This window comes from Crocodylus porosus, unplaced genomic scaffold (assembly GCF_001723895.1).
Source record: "Crocodylus porosus isolate Cpor-Errol unplaced genomic scaffold, CroPor_comp1, whole genome shotgun sequence".
NCBI lineage: Eukaryota > Metazoa > Chordata > Crocodylia > Crocodylidae > Crocodylus > Crocodylus porosus.
This window is the reverse complement of record NW_017728931.1, coordinates 12,544,614-12,566,895: the sequence shown is the minus strand read 5'-3', so window position 1 is coordinate 12,566,895 and position 22,282 is coordinate 12,544,614. Positions and strand designations below refer to the sequence as shown.

At 42.2% G+C, this 22,282-nt stretch overlaps 1 protein-coding gene across 3 annotated transcripts in view; it reads left to right on the top strand.

Annotated features, from left to right (window-relative positions):
• VWF (von Willebrand factor) overlaps positions 1 to 22,282 on the top strand; it is a 207,628-nt gene that overhangs the window by 173,557 nt on the left and 11,789 nt on the right. For all 3 annotated transcript variants that reach the window (XM_019544220.1, XM_019544218.1, XM_019544219.1), the window contains exons 44-50: positions 4,218 to 4,328; positions 7,793 to 7,976; positions 9,402 to 9,442; positions 16,328 to 16,444; positions 17,718 to 17,816; positions 18,886 to 19,014; positions 20,430 to 20,469. In XM_019544220.1, coding sequence (XP_019399765.1) covers positions 4,218 to 4,328; positions 7,793 to 7,976; positions 9,402 to 9,442; positions 16,328 to 16,444; positions 17,718 to 17,816; positions 18,886 to 19,014; positions 20,430 to 20,469 — 721 coding nt within the window. The remainder of the gene's footprint in view (positions 1 to 4,217; positions 4,329 to 7,792; positions 7,977 to 9,401; positions 9,443 to 16,327; positions 16,445 to 17,717; positions 17,817 to 18,885; positions 19,015 to 20,429; positions 20,470 to 22,282) is intronic.

Below are 22,282 nucleotides of genomic sequence, written 5' to 3'. Positions count from 1 at the left end.
TTTTCTAGTGAAGTTTTTTTTCAACAAAAAATTTACAATGGGAAATTGAGGAAAGCAGTCCCCCTCAGCACCATCTTTTTCAAGTTATAGTGAGCCATTACATTGAATACATTTCATTTCAACTTTCTTTTCACTCCAACAGCTGAGCTGCACCTTTCTTTCCCATTCCCAATGATTCCTGTTTCTTCACCAGCCTTAAATAGCTGGCAACCATCACCAAATGTGGCCCTAAACAGTTCATACAGAATCCCTTTGTCAGCCCCTCTCTCAGCCTGTTGCATATGATTAATGTAGCCTCACCCTTCATCATATGAAGCCAGACCAGGTTGCCCTGCGCCCTATCTTCATATACATTTTTGGAGGATCCCAGGACTCGTGACAAGAATGCCCAGTTCTGGTCATGTGTGGGCAGCTAATTAACACATGGATCCTTTGTGGCAGGGTGGGGCATATCTAGAGTTCGCAGATACTGAGCAGTGCTGAGCTGTGGGGTCACCATGACTTGAAATGCTGTTGACTGCTGGGGCCCAGCACAATGAACTATCTGTAAAGTCATGAGTCATTTTGCTCTGGACTAGTATCATGCATAGTTTGTACTATACTTATCTAGCAGAAGAAATACCATGACCAAGTAGGTGGTTTTCTCAGATATTTTCAAGGTGAGGCCTGTTCCTTGTACTCTGAGCAGGCTGACCCTTGCAAGTTTTCCCAAATGCAGGAAACTTGACTGCATGATTTTGTGGCAATGGGAGACTGCTTCCTTTTTTTCATCTTGACTTGCTTCCTGGGTTTTTGGCTAAGCGCAAGTAGGACTAGGAGGTAATCACAAGGGCTGCTCTTAAAAGGTGTATTCCTAGAGTACCTGTCCTAAAACTTGCAGCAGTTTCAAAAGGTAAAATGCATAATTTCTGAGTGAATTAAGTTTATGGGGTACTATATGCAAATTGCTACAGCTATGTTTATTTCAAACTCAGTGTTTTCAGCTTTGTTTCTTATTTCCACGTGCTCAGGGAGAACAGGGTCTAACAGTAAGGAGTGAGGGAAGGACTACAGGGGGAAAAAGTTGGGGGAGTTGCTGAGGATAAAGGGGCTACCTGGCCCCCTAGATTTATTTTTCATGTTGTTGCAGTGGCAAGGGAACACATTCAAGACAGACCTCCAATAATTAGATCCTATACCTGGAAAACTGTATCAAATTTATAAAATTTCCTTATGTAGAATCTAATTATTGGGGGGGTGTCATTTTATAATCAGGGCCATCTTGTATTTGAGTAAATATGGTATCTAGAAAGGGAGCTAGCTACTTGCCTATAACAGATATGAAGACATGATCACCTCTTGTTTAGGTCTAAATCCAGTTAGATGCCTGAATGTATTTAAGATACGTTTCAAATTTGCCTATAACCTTGAATTCTTTCCTTTTTTTGTTCCTGTAAATTAATAGCTATGATCCTGCTAAAAGTTTTTGTTTGTTTGTTTTAAGCTTTCTTTTTGCATCTTTGCATTAAACTATAGCAAAACATTTTTTCAAAACTCCACTGTTGAAGCTCCTATAGCTGGATAGCAGGCCTGTGCTAAGTGACTAGTATTTGCTTTTGATTCGGAGTCGGCCGATTTGGGGGACAGTGATTCAATTCAGTGATTCAAATCACTGTTCCAAGTCAAACAGGCCCCATCCCCTGCCAGCTTTCCGAGCCCTGTCAATGGCTGCCCTGCCTGGCCCCAGCTCCTGGCTCTTTAAAGAAGAAAAAAAAAGTCCACAGTCACCAGCTCCTGCCAGGCAGGGGTGTGATCCTTACTGCCCCATGCTGCATGGGTGGCTCTGCCATGAGCTCCCAGAAATCCCAATGGCTGCTGCAGCAGTTGGTGAGTGTGGGGCTTTTTTTGTTTGTTTGTTTGTTTTGGGTTGTTTTTTTTTTTTCCCAAAGAACCGGGGGCTGGGGCCAGGCAGGGCAGCCGTTGATGGGGCTGGGAGAGCAGGCAGGGGTTGTGGAGCACTCGGGGTGCTGGGGGAGCAGGCAGGGGATGGGGCCTGGCGGGCGTCCCCGCATGGTTCCCTCTCTGCTCCTACAGCCCTCCTCCTCTCCCCCCCCCCCTTCATATATTTCATAGACATTAGGGCTGGAAGGGACCTTGGAAGATCATCGAATCCAGCTCGTGCCCCAGGGAAAGGAAGTCAGGTGGGATCATAGGATCCCAGCAAGATAAACATCAACTCCTAAAGGAATCCAGAGTAGGTGCTTGCACCACCTGTGGCAGCAGTCTTTTCCAGGTCTTGGGGGCTCAGACTGTAAAGAAGTTCTTTCTTATGTCCAGCCTGAAATGGTTTTGGAGAAGTTTGTAACTGTTTGACCTTGTCATCCCTTGGGGTGCTCTGGTGAGCAGACGTTCCCCCAGATCCTGATATACACCCCTTCTATACTTATAGGCAGCCACCAGGTCCCTCCCGAGCCTGCACTTTTCCAGGTTGAAGAGTCCTATAGCGCTCAGTCTCTCATCAGAAGGTCTGTTCTCCTGCCCTCTGATCATGCGCGTGGCTCTCCTCTGGATTCTCTCAAGCTTCTCCACATCCTTTTTAAATTGTGGAACCCAAAATTGGATACAGTACTCCAGCTGCGGCTTCACCAAGGCCAAGTACAGTAGGGGGATAACATCCTAGGATTTGCTAGTGAAGCATCTATGGATGCAAGCCAGAGTTTTAGTTGCTTTGCTGACTACAACATCACATTGGTAGTTTTCGGCACAGAATCTGGGTCTAGCTCCCTGTGGCAGTAAGTGGGGACAGCCTGGATCTCCGAAGCTGTCTGAATCTTTTCTGAATTGATTTGGAGAGCTTCAAATCGATTCAGACCTTTATCAGTCTCCGGATTCAATTCGGATTTGGAGGTTTCGCTACCAGATCGGTCTGAATCTCCTTCACATCCAATCAGCACCTGAAGCTTCACACAGTCCTACTGGGTAGAGGAATACATCTTTTTCTTGAAGTGATGAAGATAGTGATTTTCAGTTTGTTTTTTCATCTGATTCTTGATATCCATGCATGGTTTTGTCTCCTAACCCATCAACTCCCACAAGCATTTGCAATCACTTAACAGCTTCTTTCCAGAACTGGTTCTCAGGAAAGTGAAAGGGTTGAGGTAATAAAAATGCCCAGGATTGAGAAGTGAGGGGCTGTTTTCTTTCATCTCCCTTGCTTTCACTGAATAGGAATATCTGAGACATTTTCTTGCCATATCTCTTATCTCATAAGGTCCAAGCCAATAGGCATTCTCTAAATAACTGGTGTATAGGTCAGGTGCTATGGGCTGGGAAGTCCCGGCATAACGTAAGGTACCAGTCTTATATAGTGTAGACTAGAAATGAGCAAAACAATTATGTAAAATTACAGACTGGAGAATTATAGTTGCTCTCCTTTTCTCAAAAGAAGAGGCCACGCATTTAAAATGTATAAAAGAAAACTGTGGCACGGATTTAACCTCTGCAACTCCAGGGCTGTGTGATATTATAGGAACAAAGTGTTTAGAACCCAAAACATGTTTGTTCTGCTGCTACTTCAGCCTCCTCCTCAGCTCTGATTTTGTCCACCTCTTAAATCCCATCACAAATTTAGGTCAGGAGCCCTTTGGGTTTGACAGTATCTACATCTGAGTACCCATTTGCACAGCACCTTGCAAAATGGGCTTTGATCCTTATTTGGCAATTCCCAGATCCTACAGTGACACAATTCAATATTTACTAGCTCACAAAGTGCCAGGCGCCATTGACTTCTGTTTAATTCAGGCGTAGGTTGAGTACTCACTTAGAGATGCTCAGATCCTCACAAAACTGTGTCATCAATAAGATTCAGATTGCATGAATAAGAACACTTACAGCAGGGAAAACTTCACTGACTTCAAAGCATTAACTAAACAGCCTCTGATGATCAGAGAATTTTCCACAAATGGTCTAGTACAATTATGGGGGTTTTGTGTGCGTTTCTGAAACAGCTTGTTTTGTTTAAATGATGCAGTTCAATAAGAAATTGTCTTGTGAAATCCATGATGTTAAGCATCTCTCTTGGATTTATTCCATCATATCTTCTCATTGCCTTAGCTTCTCCTCTTTTTATTTTTGCTCTTGAAACAGGTACAATCATTGTTATTGTAAGGGGGCTGGACCTGGTGATCTGTAAGGTCCCTTTCAGCCCCCAACAACTATGAAACTGTGATCTCTTCTAGGGTTATACATATATCCAGCAAGAAGGGGAGTGTTGTGGAAAATGTCAGAAGACTGCATGTGAAGAACCACGCTTCTGGTCTCGAGGGGATGTTGATGTTCGTTGGCATGAGGTAAGGTCTAGAGTTACAAGCCACTGACAGTTCAGGAGAAATGAAGTCATTTTTGTCTTCCAGAGAAGAAAAGTATGCAGATCGCTTATTGCAGAAACAGATCAGTTTGGTGGTCATGTTGATGTATGTTTATTAATGTATGTTAGAACAGTTTATTCAGCAAAATATTTGAGTTTACCTTGTTCTGAAAAATGATTAGAAATTTTTAAACAATTAATTACACTCTGGATTCAGGAGATCATTTACGTATGTGCATAAATCTCTCATAAATCAATGAAATTTACTCTATCCTTAAATAGAGTCAGCATTGCTTTGCTGAATCAGGTCCTTGGTGAATCTGTCCCAGCCATGCAAATTCTACAACTTTTTTGTTTAACATGAACCCTGCAAACATTCCTTGTTCTGTAATAGGATGCAATCTTGTATAGCACAGAAGTAGCTTTTGTAATTATGCATTCCCATAGCACTCAGGTATAAAATGTGCAGCTCAGTCACCTTAAAATTAACACCTTAAAATTTTTTCAGGGCAAATGCTAGTGAATAACAGAACTTTGGTTAATGCATGCATAGTAGCAGACTGCTTAATCTGAATGGGTTGTGAGACTGGTCAGTTAAGACATCCTATCTGGCTAACTGTGATGTCTGGGATGACGTTGCAGTGGAGACTGGGGTGATGTATTTTCTTCTCGCTAAACCTGGTGGTTCCAAGTCAGACAGATTGCCAGCTGAGAAATACAGGGAAGCCAGCCCTGCAATATTCCCTGTTGCACTTGTTCCCTGCTCAGAATAACAATTTATTTTCAGGAGCTCCTTGCTGGCACTGGAATTCCTTTGTCTATTCCAAAGAGTTCACTAGTAAATACATGCAGAAATATATAAAAAAAATCCCTAAATCTGATGTAGAAGTACTGTAGATATCCTACCAGCCTGCAAAATGAAGTAGATATGCTCATTTTCCTTTTTTCTCCATGTATATCTTTCTTCAGCTTAATCATTTTGTCCTGTTTTCAACCCCTATGGCCTTGGCAAGCCACTGCTTACTCTAGTCATGTTAAATTGTGTAATCCTTTCCACTGGTTGGAGGATCAGCAAGAAAGGAGGTTAAACATATTAAAATGCTACATCTTCCATTTCTCCCTTCCCTCTTTTTGAATGTCACAACCTGTGTGATAAAAAGCTTATGCTATTATATATATTCTCATTTTTCTTGCATTTTTAACAAAGAAAATCAGCTTCCCTCTTTAAAAATAATTAAAAAAAAAAGAAAATGTCTCAAAGTCCTCTACTTATTTCATTTTAACAGAGCGCACATCTAATTTTCAGTATTATTTTTGTATGCTCTAGTTCCCAACCATATTTTCTAATGTCCTAGTAAATTGTAGAACCGTACATACTGATAGGGGTTGGTCTTTCACCTTCCAGCATGTCTGACATTAACAGTGAAATAACTACTTAGCAGGTCACAGTAGAAAGTTCATTGGTTTCTTTCCAAAGTCTCAGACACTGCAGATTTTGCTAGTGTTTAGAGGTCTGATTCTCATTTCCATTGTTTTACACTGCTCTTAAAGAATAAAGGGGCCTTAAATTAAGAGTAAATTACATTTGCAGACTTTAAATCTTACTTATACTGCCGAAGTGGTGTGAAGAGAAGAAGCTGTAGTGTAAAATGATGTCCAGGTTTCGAGTATGTTTCATTTTTTTTTCTCCAGTGTATTTTGAATGTGGACATATCATGTAAGGCAGGGATGTCAAACATAGCCCACAAAATGGATTTGGCCTGAAGAGCCATGAAGGGTTTAATCTGTGGGGCTCCTAGATGGGCAAGGAATTTGGGAGTGGGGTAAGTGGGGGCAGGGCCCACTGCCAAAATCTGGGGTCTCATTGGGGAAGTATATTGGTGGCAAGGGGCAAGCAACAGTCACATCAACATCTGTGGCTCTATGATGCTGCCACCATGTCTGGGTCCAGCCTGTGAGGAGCCTTGCAATCCCATTTCAGCCCAAGAGTCTGGGTACTTGGACGCATCTGTTGTAAGGCTTTTTAATTTTGCAGGGAGATTGGCTTTTATCTTTTGCATGTTCTTTTAGAGACGAGATGATTTTTTCCTCAACAGAGCAGCCAGTAACTAAAATAGCTCAAGGTCTTCCATTTCTAATGGTGACAGATGTCATATTATGGATTATTCTTTCTTTCTTTTTTTTTTTTTTTAAAGAATATACTATATCTCATGTCACAAGGTGCATCTGAAAAGAAAATTAATAAGAATATCTTACAAGGTGCTCTGTCCCTCCTCATCTCCCGGCACAAGGTCACTTTTTGTCTAAATACATGCTTGAGCACCTGGATGAATTCGAGCCACTGTCATTATGAGTTAAGAACTCCCAGGCTTTCTTGCAGAGATTACCTTTTCATTTTTCCCAAGAAGTCCAAAGAAAGACTCCCCAAAGGGGTGCTTTCACAGATACCATTCCCATTCTCCCAGCTCTTGCCATGTGTTCCTGCAAACTTTATCTCATTTTTATCAGGCCTGTCTTCCTCTCTTATGCTTGGTCCTGAAGTGATGTCAGAAGACCACAAATGGCAATTTCATTTTTGTTTCTTTTCCCAAGGCTGTGAAACGGCTTCTAATGACAGTGAGTCTGCCTTCACCATTGGTGCCTTTTTTAATGTGGATGGCAGTCATGGGGAGAAGTTCCAAGTCTGTTACACTCATTCATTACTACATCTATAAAAATAACTGGCCCTTTCTGAGTACTTTAGCTCTTAAGTATTGTATAAACAACATTTTAACAATGTCCTTGCTATCTATGAGTCCCCAGCTATAAAGTTTCAGTTTGTGCTGAGTATTTTAGGGGTGTCCCATGTCAGTGCCTTTTCCCCTAGGATTCACCTCTGACAACCCATGGATTCTTTCTACCCTTCCCAGCAATATTTTCTTGAGAGCCCCATCATCTCTGGTCCTGTGTTATGTACTCCCACCTGTATCCAGGAACAGGGGCCTCACCCATTCATCAGCCTCATCTTGTGAAGAAGACATTACCAGAGTCTCTTTTGGGCTCTGGAAACCTAACTTTCCCACAGGATGCAACAGAAACTAGGACATATTGTTATTCTGAATCCAGTGCAACTCACCCAGCCCTTTTGCACATGGTATCTGGTTCCACTTTTATTTCTGATGCAGTAGCATCCCCCCCTTAACAGTTACACTTGACAGGCTATTCAGCAATCTGTCTTAGGGTATCATGATCCAGGTCAGAGTTTTGGGAGACCCTGTGTGGAACCAAAGGGTGTCAAGCATTGCTGAAAATTCCAGGAGTTCAAAGCCTGGGGAATACTGTTATTGGGGTCTGTGTCCTACAGCAGAAGTATGTTGTTGTTGTGGGTTTGTTATGGTAATTCTTCCTTTCTCCATTGTTCAAACACAACCAGCAACTCCATAACCCTTGGCAACCTCTCCCCCTTAGGTTGGCACAAAGTGGCGATATCCTTTCAGCCCTTGCGTCATCAATGAATGCGTCCGAATGAACAATGAGGTTTTTATCCAGAAAATGAATGTGTCATGCTCTCAGATGGACATGCCTGACTGTCAGGTGGGAACTGAGCTACGCTGTGACCGGATAATAGATTGCTGTCCCTCGTGCTACTGTGGTAAGGTTTCAGAGCTGCTGACTGAATCGTCAGAGAATTATGATTCTGTCACTTGCTCTTGTGCTGCTTTTTAGCTACTTACAAGATGTAGGCTGTAGAAATGCACCTCATTTTGAAATTATCCTGTCATATTGTGACCACCGTTGGCAGTCCTTTAGTTGAAGAAAATCTCAGTTTTCATGTGTTATGATGGCCATATTATCATTTTCTTTTCCCGGGGCACCTTTATTATCTCTGTTTCTCTCCTACTTCTTAACTTGGCTACAAGAAAGGACACAATGAAAGGGGCTTTGTGGTCAGGAGGAAGATTAGTGAGAGCCAGGGAGGAAGAGGAGAAAAGTAGATTGTACAACTTGTAGAATAGATACTAAAACAGCTTTTGCAACCAGGAGGCCTGAACTGTAGGGGTAAACCACATTGTACTATGTATTGAAAAAACAACAGGTTGCTAAGAAAGCTTTAGGAGGGAAATTCAGGATCACATTGCTGGACTCATTTTACAGGTATACTTTATGGGTAGGGCCAGGGGTAGATCCAGTGGGTGCAGTGGCATTAACACACCTCCTTTCAGTTGACCATGCAGCGAAAGAAGCAGCTGGGGACTTTTTTTATAGGCCCTGAAGCAAGTAATAATTTGTCTCTCCTTTTCCCTTTATGCTCAGCTCCTTCCCTTCCCTCCTCCCTTTCCTACCCACTGCTATCACTGTAGCCAGCTGCCTTGAGGGCAGCAGTGAGGGCAAAGAGGGATCTCCAGAGCTGCTCCTCGTTGCTCTAGCTGGGCTCTGCATGGAGCCAAGATCAGCCAAGTACACTGGCAGTAGCAGGTTGGTCTCTGTACCCTTCCTGGTCCCCCTGCTCAGTCGTTCCCTGCCAGCCAGGAACAGGCACAGGAGAAGAACCTGCCTGCTGCTGCTGTCTCTAGCAGATCCTGACTCTACATGCAGCCCAGCAGAAGTAGGGCTGGAGTAGCCCTTGCCTGCTCCCCGCTTTCCACCTCTGGCTCAGCTGGTGACAGCAGCAAGAGTGGCCAGGTGGTAGAGGTGGGGCTTGGGAAGGGGGAAAGAGAACATATAGCTGAGCACAGAGGGGAAGGGAGGGGGAAGAAGAGATTCTTAACTGCTAGAGGGTCTTTAAAAAAGCCCCCTGCTGCTGCTCCTGTGGTGTGGTGTGGTCTGCCCACCCTGCTGGGAAGGGAGGCTGGGAGCTGGGATGTAGCCACCCTTACAGTACAAATTGCTGTTCCTGCACCCACCTTTCTGAAATCCTGGATCCATGGGTAGGGTTGAATTTTGCAGCTTCACACTGAGGATAGCTCCCGTTAACATCAGTGGGGCTTCTACTTCTATAAACCAAGCCAAGATGAGACCCATGGGTTATAAAACATTTTGCTGCTTTTATAGCATTGATATATGTTTTCTTTTCCAGAACCTGTGAAAGGTTGTGTTTTGAATGGCACTGTTATTGGGGTAAGAGAACTTTCTTTTGGTATCAAGTGCATGTAAACTATTTCAACATTGTGAAGAGCATTTGTATAGGATAAATCAATCAGACTGTAGATACCAGGCACCAACATGTCTTCTCAGAACTGCAGTCCTAAAAGAGGTGTCATGTAGTTGAAACACTGGCCTGAGATTGGGGCCCAGTTACTGGCTCTGTCATCACATCCCTGTGTTGTCTTTGAGCCTCAGTTCCCAGTCTGTGAAAGGTTGGGAAGAATGAAGGATGTTGGGAGAGGGTCTCAGATACTATAGTGATTACATTTTATCACAGGAAACTGCTTAGGAGGAACATGCAAAGAGAGAAACGGTGTTTATTCCAGAGGAAGGAGAAATATTCCTAACCTACCCAGAAGTTAAAGAAGGTGGCAACAAGCTTTCATCAAATCTCTTTGACTATTAGCAGAGGAAGTACACCTGTGCCTCTCACTGCCCCCATGCCCCCTTCTAGATTTCTGCCAACATGCCCTGAGAGAAAATTCCTCTTCTACCCTCTGTTAACAGATATTTTAAGCCTGAATATGGCAGTAAGAATGATTGTATCTAAGCATCTGATCTTACCTTTGGGGCATCCTAGCAATTGTCCATTGTTTTCTTAAATCCATGTTCTGGCAGTACCTCTAGTATTAGAGAATTTCATCTATGCTCAGCACCCTCAAAAGAAAGCAGCCCATCTCTATAGTTAATCTAAGCTTTAATTTCTAAATTCAGGGGTGTCCACGTTTCTGTCTGCTGCTTATTTAAAATGTAGCTTACTGTAGTGAGACCCCTAGCCAGCCTCTTATTTCCATGTTATGTAGGCATAAGCTTTCCATCTTATCAAAGCTATATCCCTGTCATCATAACATCCTTCTTTTTGTGTAAAGCAGAGGTGGCTAACCTGTGGTACACATGCCACAGGTGGCATGGCTAGGCTCTGTGCATGGTGTGCAGCATATCAGGGAGGGGACAGGCAGTATAGTGGCAGATAAGGCAGGGAGTAGAAAGCAGAGCAGCAGATCAGGCAGGGAAAAGGAATCAGAATGTTACTCAGGAAGGTCCAGGGTTTAATGTGTGGCATATCTGCCAAAAAGATTGGCTCTCATTGGTATAAGGGCTTTCCTTCCCTACCAACTGTAATACTCAGCGAACAATTAATTTCTGTCAGAACATCGGGAGATGAGTTTTAAAGTTTGAGGGACTGCCCTCCTTCTCTTTGATTACTCTGTTTAGTTTATCTGTAATATGCCATATTCTCTCACATACAGTGTGCCCTAAAATAAAGCGTGCATCTTGTTTTTGGATGGCAGAATGTAGAAAAAAAGGATTTTTAATTTTTTAAAAACAATTTTAAAGAGAAGTTTTTATGTCCCAAGTCAAATCAGCCAAATCAATTCTAAATCCATGAGTCATTCAAGAACCATATGTGGCCCTACTACTGGCAAGCATCCTCCACCCCCACCTGGGGTTTCAGATGCTTCCAAATCCTTTGTTGAGTATTCTACATGCAGCCCCAAGCCTAGAAGCTAGCAGTTCAGATGCCCCTGAGTTTCAGTTGCCTTCAGCCATATGGCCACAGGAGCAAGCTAGGGAGGAGTCTCCCACTTCTGTAAAGTTGATGTGAGTCTTGTTCCTCCCTCTAGAATCTGGCCAGTGGGAAGCTAACTATGAGGCTGTCATAGGGAGTCCTGTCTGCAAGCAGACAAGGGTGCAACCCTCTGCTACACAGTGCCATTTTAATTGCATTACCTCAGTCAGGATATTTCCCATGCCACCACTGTGGTCATGGTATTTCCTCTGCCAGGTGAGTCATGGCTGACTGTCTGACATAGTATAAGACTCCAGGGCACAAAGCGTGTCCAGGAAGTGTAGCATCCCAGAAGACAGTCTGGTGAGCTATCAGGAAGCAGAAATTTCCTGGTGTGGCACAATGTTAGATCCCAGAGCCTTGAAAGGGCAGTAGTAATAAGACTATTAGTTCTTTACTGTAAGTAGCTCTTTGCATAAGTTCCAGGAAAAATTAAGTGTTGGTTACACCTCAAAAGCCTCATCAGCTTATTACCAGCAAGTCCCTTTCTGCTTCAAGCACAAGCTAGGACACTTGGACAATAACTGTGATTGTATGGGGATGATGAGGACTCCTTCTCATAGACTGCTGTGGCCAGAGAGAAGCAGCAACCCTCTTAGCAGCTGCATGGCATGTACAGCATCTCCAAGCATGCTGCTTTTCCAACAAAGAAAACAGCTTCCCAACTTAATACATACACCCCAATTTTGGAAGGCAGATTTTTGGGGAAAAGGTACATTTTGTGTGTGAGAAAAATGAAGTCAGTATTTGTATAAGGGTACTCTGTCCAAACCTGTTCATAATATTCAATACAGACCCTACTTCTGGAGTGTATTATCTAGCATGATCACTGCACTCTCGTGCCTTCTCATTCTCACTGGGATACCCACCAGTCTTCTGTTCTGCAACTGAATGACACATTTTCATCAGCCTGATATTGCTAGATTGCACCTGAGTACTAAAGGTCTGTGGAAAAACTGGTATTTTTGGTTCATTGACCAAAGGGGAAAAAACAAAACAAAAGGAGAACATATTTTCTATTTTGGGTTGACTCAAAACCAACACTTTTTTTTTTCCTTTTTTTTTTTTGGCAATGTGAAAAGCTGAATAATTCCTTTGGGTTGAACAGACAGTTTTATTTGACCTGGAGGAATTTTAAAATAAATAAATAAATAAACTCTAAGTAAACTTCGAGACAAAATACTGTTTCCTTTCAGAAAGTCAAAAGGTTCATGTTGCAAATATTGAAATGAAATGGTTTTCTGAATTTTTTTCTAGTTCCTCCCCTCCTGCCCTCCATAGAAACAATTTGTAGTAGTAATCAGCATATCACCCCCTGCCATCCTTTTGCAGCTTCAGAGTTAAATTGCACCTCTACAGCTTGTTGGTACAGCTGCTGGAGCTGCTGCATTGGTGTGGCTATGGAATCCAGGAGGTGGACACCCCACTCTGTACCTCAACTTGCTGCGGGTCACTCAAGGTAAAAGGGGAGGCAAGGAGCAGTGGCATTCACCCGCTGAGTACTGGAGCCATGCCAACACAGCAGCTCTGGCAGTCGCATTGCCACGCTGCTGCCCCATTACCAGAGATGTGCTGTCTGGCCTGTAAGATAGATGCGCATGGTCTGGATCTGGCTTGTGGGGCCAAAAAAGTTGGACAACCTTGTGTCGTCTTGGACCAACCTAAAACGATTTCTTCTACTTGGCAAAAAATTAAGAAAACAAAGAAGCTTTGATCTAGAACAAAGTGGTTTTTTTTTTTCAACCCTTTAAAAAGATTACATTTAGGCAAATTTGAGAATGAAGTTATTTTGAAGAGAAAGATCCAACTGTTTGGTTTTGAAACTTGAGATGAACCTTTTACATTTTGTTTTTTGGTCTTTTGTGAGATGCTAGAATTTGACCCCAAATTCACGAATGGTTTCAAATGGCACGAAACTGCATTTTGCAGCAATAGCTTATTCTTCCAAAAAAGCAAAACAAAAAACCAAAAAATAAAATAAAAAATCTACCCAGCCCTCCTTGGAACACATTTTGGGGGATTACAGTCTTCTGGGATTGTTCCAAAATCTGAGTTAGAAGTCAAGTTTGGGTATTCCCATGAGTTTATACTTCCTGGATTTCAAAATTTTATTCTGGGAGTACAACCACCCATTAAAAAGTAGGCTTCATGTTTCATTTTATATCAAGGGAAAGCTTTCCTTCATCAACTCATTCAGTGAATGGTTCCAAGTTTGGACTCTTTTACTACAGTTCTGTTAGATTATTATGGCCTTAATCCCTTTACATTTCGGCTTTGTATCTGGTTACCAGTATTGTACTCCAGTAACTTGCTCTATTGCACTGACTCCACTGTTCTAAACAATGTTGCAGGCTTTACTGCAGACTTCCAAGCAGGTGGCTGTATTTACCAAATGGAATTAGCTGTAACACTCATCTGTTTTCCCAGGCTTTTACTGAGTGGCATGTTTGAAGGAGACTAAAGTGGTTTCTGACTTTGTGGAGATAATTTTGGTTGCACTGGCTAACTCAAGCCTAGCAGATGTTGATGTTTTATTGTGTTTAGAGAATATCACATAAGTGCAATATACAAATGGAACAGATAAATCATTTCATGATTTTACTTGGTTATCTTGCAGTAAGCTGTGTTTGCTGACAGAAATGTGCTGTCAGGGCCCTTTTCTATGCTGATCCCTGAAGAAAATTGTATAAATATTACAGATGGTGCTTATATTGCAAAATTTGTATCATGAAAACAACATCCCAACCATTTGGAGGCAAATGTATGTGAAGACTTGGTTCTATCTTGTAAATGTAACCTTAAACATTGTTTCCAAAATAATAGTGATTTTTCGCAAAAGTTTAGCTTGTTGCTATTTTCTGCTGAAAAATGGAATTCCCAGCAGGTTAGAATTTTGTCAATTTTATGAGCTCCTACGGGGAATGTTAATTTTAATATGTTATTCTCTGCATACTAAACTTTATAGTGGTTTCCTTCCTGCCAAAAGTGATGCAAATGCCTGGTGCTACTGAGGCAATAAAATCCAGAGGTCTTAGTCAAATATAACAATGGGAATAAATGGCACAAAATAACTATTTTGAATCTCAAATGGGTCATAGAGAGTGGTGTCATTGACAGGTGTTTTGTCCTCCCCCCCAAACATAAGAGGAGGCAGAGCAGCAGTGGTGAAATAGATTATATTTGTAGATCTGTACAGTCTGCTGAGGCTCTTCTTACTAGCACTATCACTGGGATATCTGAGTATTTTCCAGAGTTGAGACTAATCAAGGAGACTAGCATTTGTCACATGACACTTCCTCTCCCACAGGGAAAAGTTATGAGAGTGGCTTCGTGCCTGGATCCTTCAAGTGCTATTAGCCTCTCAGAGTAATGAGCATGAGCATATCACTATAAAAGGTTAAAATAAGAAGGGAAAAGCATTCTGTGCCAAGTCTCAAGTCTGAGTTGGCAGACCATGATAGTAATGCAGCTTTGGAAGGGATCCTGTGGGTCACTGGGACCAGTCCCCTGCTGTTACAGGCAATCTCATTATATAATTCAAGGTCAAGGTAAAGGACTGGGGGGGCCTGCAGGTGAGCCATACTATTTTTACCTATCCTATTTTTACCTATCCCTTATTTCACAGTGGACTAGCAGTGGTGATGGCTTCCTCCTATCTTCTGAAGCCTGGGGGGCTGGGGGTGGGGGTGGGAGCTCCTAGAGGGTCAGAGGCTAGGGGGCAGCTCGCCTTCTACTTCACCAAACAAGAGGAGGAATCAGCTGCTATTGCTACCACTGCTACCAGTGCTCAGTGTTAAGTTCGTTGGAGGGCCCAGCTGTACTTAGTTGGGGACCCTACTTCATGGTGTAACTGGTGCCTAGGATAATTCAGCCCTGCCATGCCCCTTTCCTAAAATACTCAAGGCACATCTTAAAACAGGTTTTTCTTCCTCCTCACATATTTGAGAGGCTGATCCAAGTAACCTTCTAACTTCCAGCTTAAAGTCACTCCTAGTCAATTTATATCTATTTATTTGTGTCAACATTGTCCTTCCACTTAAGGAGCGGTTTCTCTCACTAGTGTTTGTCCTCTCTCCCATGATGCTGGAGAATCTGAGGGCAGGGTAAGTGGAGGATAGCTGCAGATAGAGGACTTACCTTGGAATGACTCTCTGAGAAATATCCTCATCCTGTTGTGGCTGTGTGGTGATACTGAAATGGAAGTTGGGTCTCCATCCGCAGAGAGAAAGGCTTTTGTGTTTTTTGCCGTAGTCCAGAATGGTAGGGCCACGTGTTATGAGCAAGATGGTTGCAACTTCCATGGACACTTCTTCCCATCCTGCTGCCACAGGTTCATCAGTCAGTAAAAAACATATAAAACCAAATAGCTTTTATTCACTATCAGTTACCTTGTTAGCCCAATTGACCTAGGGGAGAAATGCCAGGGTACACAAACATACACCTCCTGAAAACATACACCTTTATATACACATAAGGGGTGTCAAACACACATCAGGTATTGTATATGTCTGTGTGTTAGCTCGTGATCCCCCAGGCTGGATCTGGGCTGCAGGTGTTCTTCTTGTGCTGGATCTGATAGGCCAGTAATGACAGTGGTAGGACTGTGTTTGGGCAGCAGCATGCAGCCATGTTCAGGGGATAGCACTGGTCCAGGACCAGGGGGCAGAACAGGTCTGGGGGTGGGGGCAGCACAGGACTGCCTTCATATGGTAACATGGGCCTCGGGCACCACAGCCATGTCCATTGGAGTCCAGGGACCCCAAATTCTGTAGCAAGCCATGCCCCCTAACTTCTGTTAGTCCAATGGACTATGGAAGGCTTGATGCAATGGTTCTGCAGGCCAGATGTGGCCCCCAGGCCAGATGTTTGACACCCCCTCACGTATGTTAGTCTTTGAACCATCCAATCACAGGCATGTGAACACGCACAACTAGATATGATTCCTTTCTCTTGCATTTCCATGCATAACCATTTTAGTCTATTCTCTTACATTTCTTCCCTACCGCATCAACTTCCAAGTCACTCAGGAACCTCCACTTTGACTGAGGAGCCACTGAATAGAGGGCAGTTGCAATCCATTTTTAACCATTTCAGACTTTTACACCTTGCCGGATAGTTGCCACATTTTTGCTGTATCTCGAGGTGGGTCTGACAATCAAGGAATCGCTAGAGGGCTTTCTTTTCTAATACAGCCAGCACAAATTCTCTTGAAACTGAATTCACACATTTTTCTGAGTGCAGATAAAGAAAAGGTCACTGAACATTGCTAACAGCATCTGATGTTTCAGGTAGGGAAGCGTTTGATGGTGGATTTATGCACAACGTGTGAATGCACCATGCAAAGAGGACAGTTTCGCCAGTACAGACTTGAATGTAGAAAATTCAGCTGTGCACCCTGTCCAAAGGTGAGTGGGAATGTGTGTGTGTTTGTTTGTTAGATTTATATCCCTCCCTATCCAAAATGATGAAATGTAAGAACCTTCTAGATTTACTCTGTGGGGCCCCTTGGCTACGTCTCCCAGTGTACATGGCTCTATTTCAGAGACTTTGGGATCTACCTCTCCCTTTCCGCAAAGATTTGTTGAGATAGGGTTGAGTATGGTGCTGTATGAAGACATATTCTGAATATCATCTAAATCCCCGCTACCAGAAAATATATCAAGTTTCACTGTAGTGAGGTCTAAAACTATATGGGTTTATCAGCTGGCTTGTGGCTTGTAGGCAGAGCCAAGCCTCTTTCTTGTAGGGAACAGGGAATGCTACCTCCTGGAGTTCCCTCCAGTTTGATCTGCCCTTATTGTGGCTAGCAGCTTAGCCAGGCCTCCACACCGCCATACCTTTTTGCTGTTCCACATTGCATCAACCCTGGCCGGACCATTTCTGCATGGTTGGATCAACACCGCGCAGCTGGAATTGGCCCCGGCCAGGCCATTGGTGCCCAATGGATCAGGCCTTGACTCACTACAGTGGCACAGGAACAGGCTGTGATCCCTCTGCCTGGGACTGGCTTGGCCAGGGTCAATTCAGCCATGTGAGGCTTGGAAATTTGGTGTCATGGGAGTGGTGGCAGGGTTAATTGCCACTTTTTCCCCATTACCAAATTTCCAGACACATGGGGAGACCTGCAGGCTGATTACATGGGCCACACATTGAGTAACCCTGAATTTGTCCCCTCCTCTTGCCTGCTTTCTGTTCTTCTTACCATATCTTCATGCCTACTACCCTGCAGCTACTTGGCCTCCTTTTTCCCTGTGTGGGCCTCTGAGATCTTCCACAATTTGCACAGCACAATGCATTAGCTTGAGTGATAAGTTCATATAGGTGATGCCCTCTGAAGTTCCTATAGCACTTGCAGCATATTAGTGCATTTTGCTTTTTTCCATAATCATTAGTGTTCCATGATAGTGACCCTCATCCTGCTTTATTAAAGGCAATGAGAAATTTTCCATAAGCTTAATGGACACGGGGTGAGGCATCACAGGGCTAGTAACATTCACGTATCCTACAACACAATGATACTGCAAGGCATCGTAATGTCAAGCTTAATAAAAACCATTTATTTAGACAGGGCCAACCCATGAATTTTAATTATGTTTGGATGAAGTTTATCTTAGGAGGCAGCTAGGCATACCCAGAGAATCGGAAAAAAATGCCAATATGAATTACCTTCAATTACAGAGTTATAGGATGGAAGAAATCAATGGCTCCTGCTGTGGGAGGTGTGTGCAAATTTCATGTGTCATCCGGCTGAGAAACGGAAGAATCATGTATTTGCAGGTCAGTATGAAGCGCACTCATTTTGTTGGCTGACTGTTAATGACATGGGAACTTTCATCTGAGGCATGTGGTGCCCATATTCCTTGCTTCTTTTCAGTACAAGACATGGAAATCTTTGGTAAACACACCACTATTTCCGTGAGAGCCTCTAGTTTTAATTGCTTATTTGTATAGCTCTGTCAACATGCATGTCAAATCACATACTTGCAAGACGGCAGGCATTTGGGATCCTCATTAAATGCCAAAACCTGATGTTGCTCTGTCTTTACTTGTGGAAAAATATCCCATTAACTTCAAAGAGAAAATTGTCTGAATAAGGACTGGGTAAAAACCTGAGCAAGGATCTTGGGGCTTGGCCCTTGGGTTGTAGTGTGTACTTCCATCTTTTGAGGAAAACATATATATGGATATTTAACATAATTTTCAAGGTGGGGGGGGGCAGAGGGGGATTTTTATAAGACCAAAAATTAGACCTGAAACGGATGAAAGGAAGTAGGAATATGCTGCTTTCTGAGGCACAATGGCTGTTTCTTTTTAACAAGCATGTCGTCTTTGATGCTTTAAGAAGAACCCAAGGTCTATTTCAAAAAGTTGTTGCTCACTTAATCAAATGAAAGAGCACTGGGTGCTAAACTATGACTAAGCACCAACCCAGCAAAAGTTTTTTTTTCTTTATTTGTGTGTTGTGTTGGATATTAATTTGTTCCTGTCTTGTTTGTGTTTGGGGGTGGATTTAGCGCAAAACACGGGATTCATACTACTTTGAAACTCCTAGCATTTGGACCAGCATGTAATAAAACTGAAAAAAACAAAAATCTCGTTTCCTGCTGAAAGGCATTCAGCAATCAGAAATCATTCTAGAACAAGGGAAGGGATAGGAAAACCAGGAGTAATGGGTTATCAGCACAATGATTCTAAAATTACTTTCACTATAGAGGCATATTGATTGAATTGCCATTCAGTTAAAGAATAAACAAGTAATACAGTTGCATTTTATAGCTCCCTAAAAATTTTGATCTTCTAGGGGTGATTTTTGTTGCTTAAGTTAACAACTCTTAAATCTTTACAGCCAAATGAGACAGTGCAAGATGGCTGTGATAGTCATGCCTGCAAAGTGAATGAAAAACAAGAATTTATCTGGGAAAGGAGAGTCACTGGTTGCCCTCCATTTGATTCCAGGAGATGCTTGGCTGAAGGAGTAAGTAGTGAAATGGGCCCAATTTGTGCGTTTCTTAGTAATCTCTGTCTTATTTATGGATCTATATATAAGTATCGTATGTGCAGTAGGGCTGGGAAACCCCAAACACCATGTGATGCCTCAGCTAAGCAAAATATGTATTTTCTCTTAGTTTCAGAAAACCAATCAGTTTTCTTTGTTATCTAATACATTTCACATGCTTCAGCATATCCCAATTTCATGTGGGACTGTGGTCCAATGTGAAGTCCATTTAAAGTCAGCCAATACCTATAATAAGATATTTTCCTTCCAGCTCCCAGAGTGCGGAGTTGTGAATATACATCTGAGCTTTTGGAGTTTCAGATGAACTGAATCTCTAGTCTCTAAGCATCACCACTCACTAATGTAGATGTGTGCATGAAATCTAAAGGCAGATGTTGGCACTTGTAGCAACATTGTGCGAAGGAGGTAAAACGATGTCATTAGTCCTCCTTCTTGTACAAGGGAACTATCCTGGTGTCTGCATTTCCTTAATGCAGTACTTATAGATTAATAGTATTGATAGATGTTAGTAGCTCATTCCCTTTCGCCCCCTTTCTCCTCTTCAGTTCTGCAGCAACAATGCAGGGCTGGAAAATGGAGTGCAGATAGTGTTTTTTTTAAAGGATGAAGCATTTGCTGCTCCAACACATGCTGATCCAGACCTCTTTGAGGAGTTTTGTCTATCTGTGAATATTTTTTCTAGCATTGCATGGGGTGGGAAAAACATAAGCCCAACTATACGTGGATTTGTCACACACATGAAAGGTGGATAAGCATTCTAAAAATCTTCATGCGTTACTTAGAAAATCAGGAGTAATCTAGGTCTTTGAATGTTACACCTGTTTAAATAGTTCAGCATTGTGTTTCATCATGTTATCATGGCCTGCTGATGATCATAATTATTATTATGGACTGGACGATGCCTGGTCATATTGGTGTAAATCAAGAATGAATAAATGCAAATAGGTGAAATTATGCCCATACAAGAACAGAGAAAAAGCAGCGGGTTTTACAATGGTTTTAATATAGCAGAAAAATGGGTATTGGGAAAAGTCAGTTTATTTCAAAAGGCTGCTTTTAAGTAAGCAAGCACAGTATTTTTCAGAAAAATGAGAGAGGTGTGGCTTTGAGTGATAAAAGTTGGTTTGTGTAGCTAATGGCATTCAAGGTGATAGTGATGCCCCAAGAACAATATCAGTTGGCCACGTGGACCGATGCACAACTTTTAAATATTCTTTCAGTTTAATGAAGCAAAATTATAGGAAAAAAGTTTTGTTGCAGACTCATAATACAGAATTTGTAACTTAGAAAAGGAATGTCATTCTTTGGATATTTTTGGGGGTGTGTGTGCAGCTATTTTGTGCCTCTAAACTGAAACATATGTTCTCTCTTAGGGCAAAATTGCAAAAATTGACAATACCTGCTGTGAAACATGTAAGTACTTAAGCTGCAACTTCACAGAGTGCAAACTTCTATATGAATAGCCATGTTTTGCATTTTTTCAGAGGAATAACTACTGGGGTGGCAGAGGTCAGGCTGGCTGTGGCAGTGGTGGTGGGAGGGCAAGAAATGGTGGCAGAGGTGCCATTCTTGCATCCTCTTTAAGTGGATGTCTGGAGATGGTGACTTGGTTACCCACCCCTGACTTCCCTACAGTGTTTGTGGCATAGACATAATAAAAGTGAGCTAGAAAAAGAAGTTAAAATCATCTAAAACAAACCAACACAATATTATTTAGCATTTTTAAAATAGCGCAAAACAAGCAAATGCCAATAATTTATATATTGTTATGAATAAAATCACCATGTTGAGTCCCCTGTGACTTGTGGGCTCATATTATTCATGATTACTTAGACTGAAGCAGGGAACTCATAAAAGCCTTGGCAGACCCTCAAAATTTCACACATTTTAGCATGAATGTATAATCACCCAATAATTCATTATGAACAGTCATTATTCATCATTCATTATCTTCCTACTGAAAAGACTGCAGTCATCTCATCAGAGAGCTTGCAAGTCCAGTGATCAGTTATTTCACCCAGTAAAAATATATGAAGAAACTGGTTTATTAATAATCAATTGGATTAATGTTTTTCAATTAAACCTTCTAGTGAGACTTTGAATAATAGAGATGGCAGAGAAACTGGAATAGGGAGGGAAGCTGTTCTTGATTTGCTGTTCTTGAGCAGGGAGGAATGGGCTGAGAATGGGGAGGCCAACTTGGGTGACAGTATAACTGTGAAATGATACAGAGCAAGATCCTGAAGGTAGGGAGGAGAGAGAGCAGTTGAGTAAAGATGCTGAACCTCAGAAAAGCAGACTTTAACAAACTCATGGAACTAGTGGGTAGGATCCCCTGAGAGGCAAATCTGAGGGGAAGAAGCATCCAGGAGAGCTGCTGTTACTTAAGCTGGAGAAAGCTATCCTATTATTGAAGACAGGAAGTGCAGCAAAGGACTGGCCTGGCTAAACAGCAAACTCTTCAGTGAGTAAAAATTTCAAGAGGGAATGTGACAAAAAATTGAGGATATTATCACAGAAGACCATAAAAATATAACACAGGCGTGCAGGGACAGAATCAGGAAGGCCACAGCACATACCAAGATGTAGGTATAGAGGGGGATGTAAAAGATAACAATAATAAAACAAAAAACAACCCCCAAACCTGTTCTACAAGTATATCAGAAGTAAGAGGAAGACCAAGGTAGGATTAAGTCCCTTTAATAAATGTAGAGAGTAGTCTAATAAGGAAGATGCAGAGAAGGCTGAAATATTTAATGCATTTTTTACTTCAGTTTTCACAAATAAGGTCAGCTGCCAGGTGGCAAGGATAGGGGAAGAGGTAATTATCTTAGCGTATAGCAAAAGGATAAGTTAGGGATTATTTTGAGAAACTGGATGTTTTCAAATCAGCAGAGCCCAATGAGATTTATCTTAGAGTACAGGCAACCCCTGCCTAGTGCTCTTAATCGGTTTCTGAAAAAACAAGCTTTAAGCCAAAACAGCTTTAAGCGAAACCAAAAGTATTTGACGGCCCAAGATGGTGACTGCAATTGTTTTTAAGGACCCAAGATGGCGACCGCGAGTGTTATAACAAAACTTGCTGAGTGCTAAGTGAAGTTAGGTATCAATTTAAAATGAATGTTATAGTGAAATAGCACTAAGCGAAACAGCATTAAGTCAGGGTTGCCTGTACTGATTTGGTTGGGGTAATTTCAGAGCCATTAGCTATACTTTCTGAGAACTT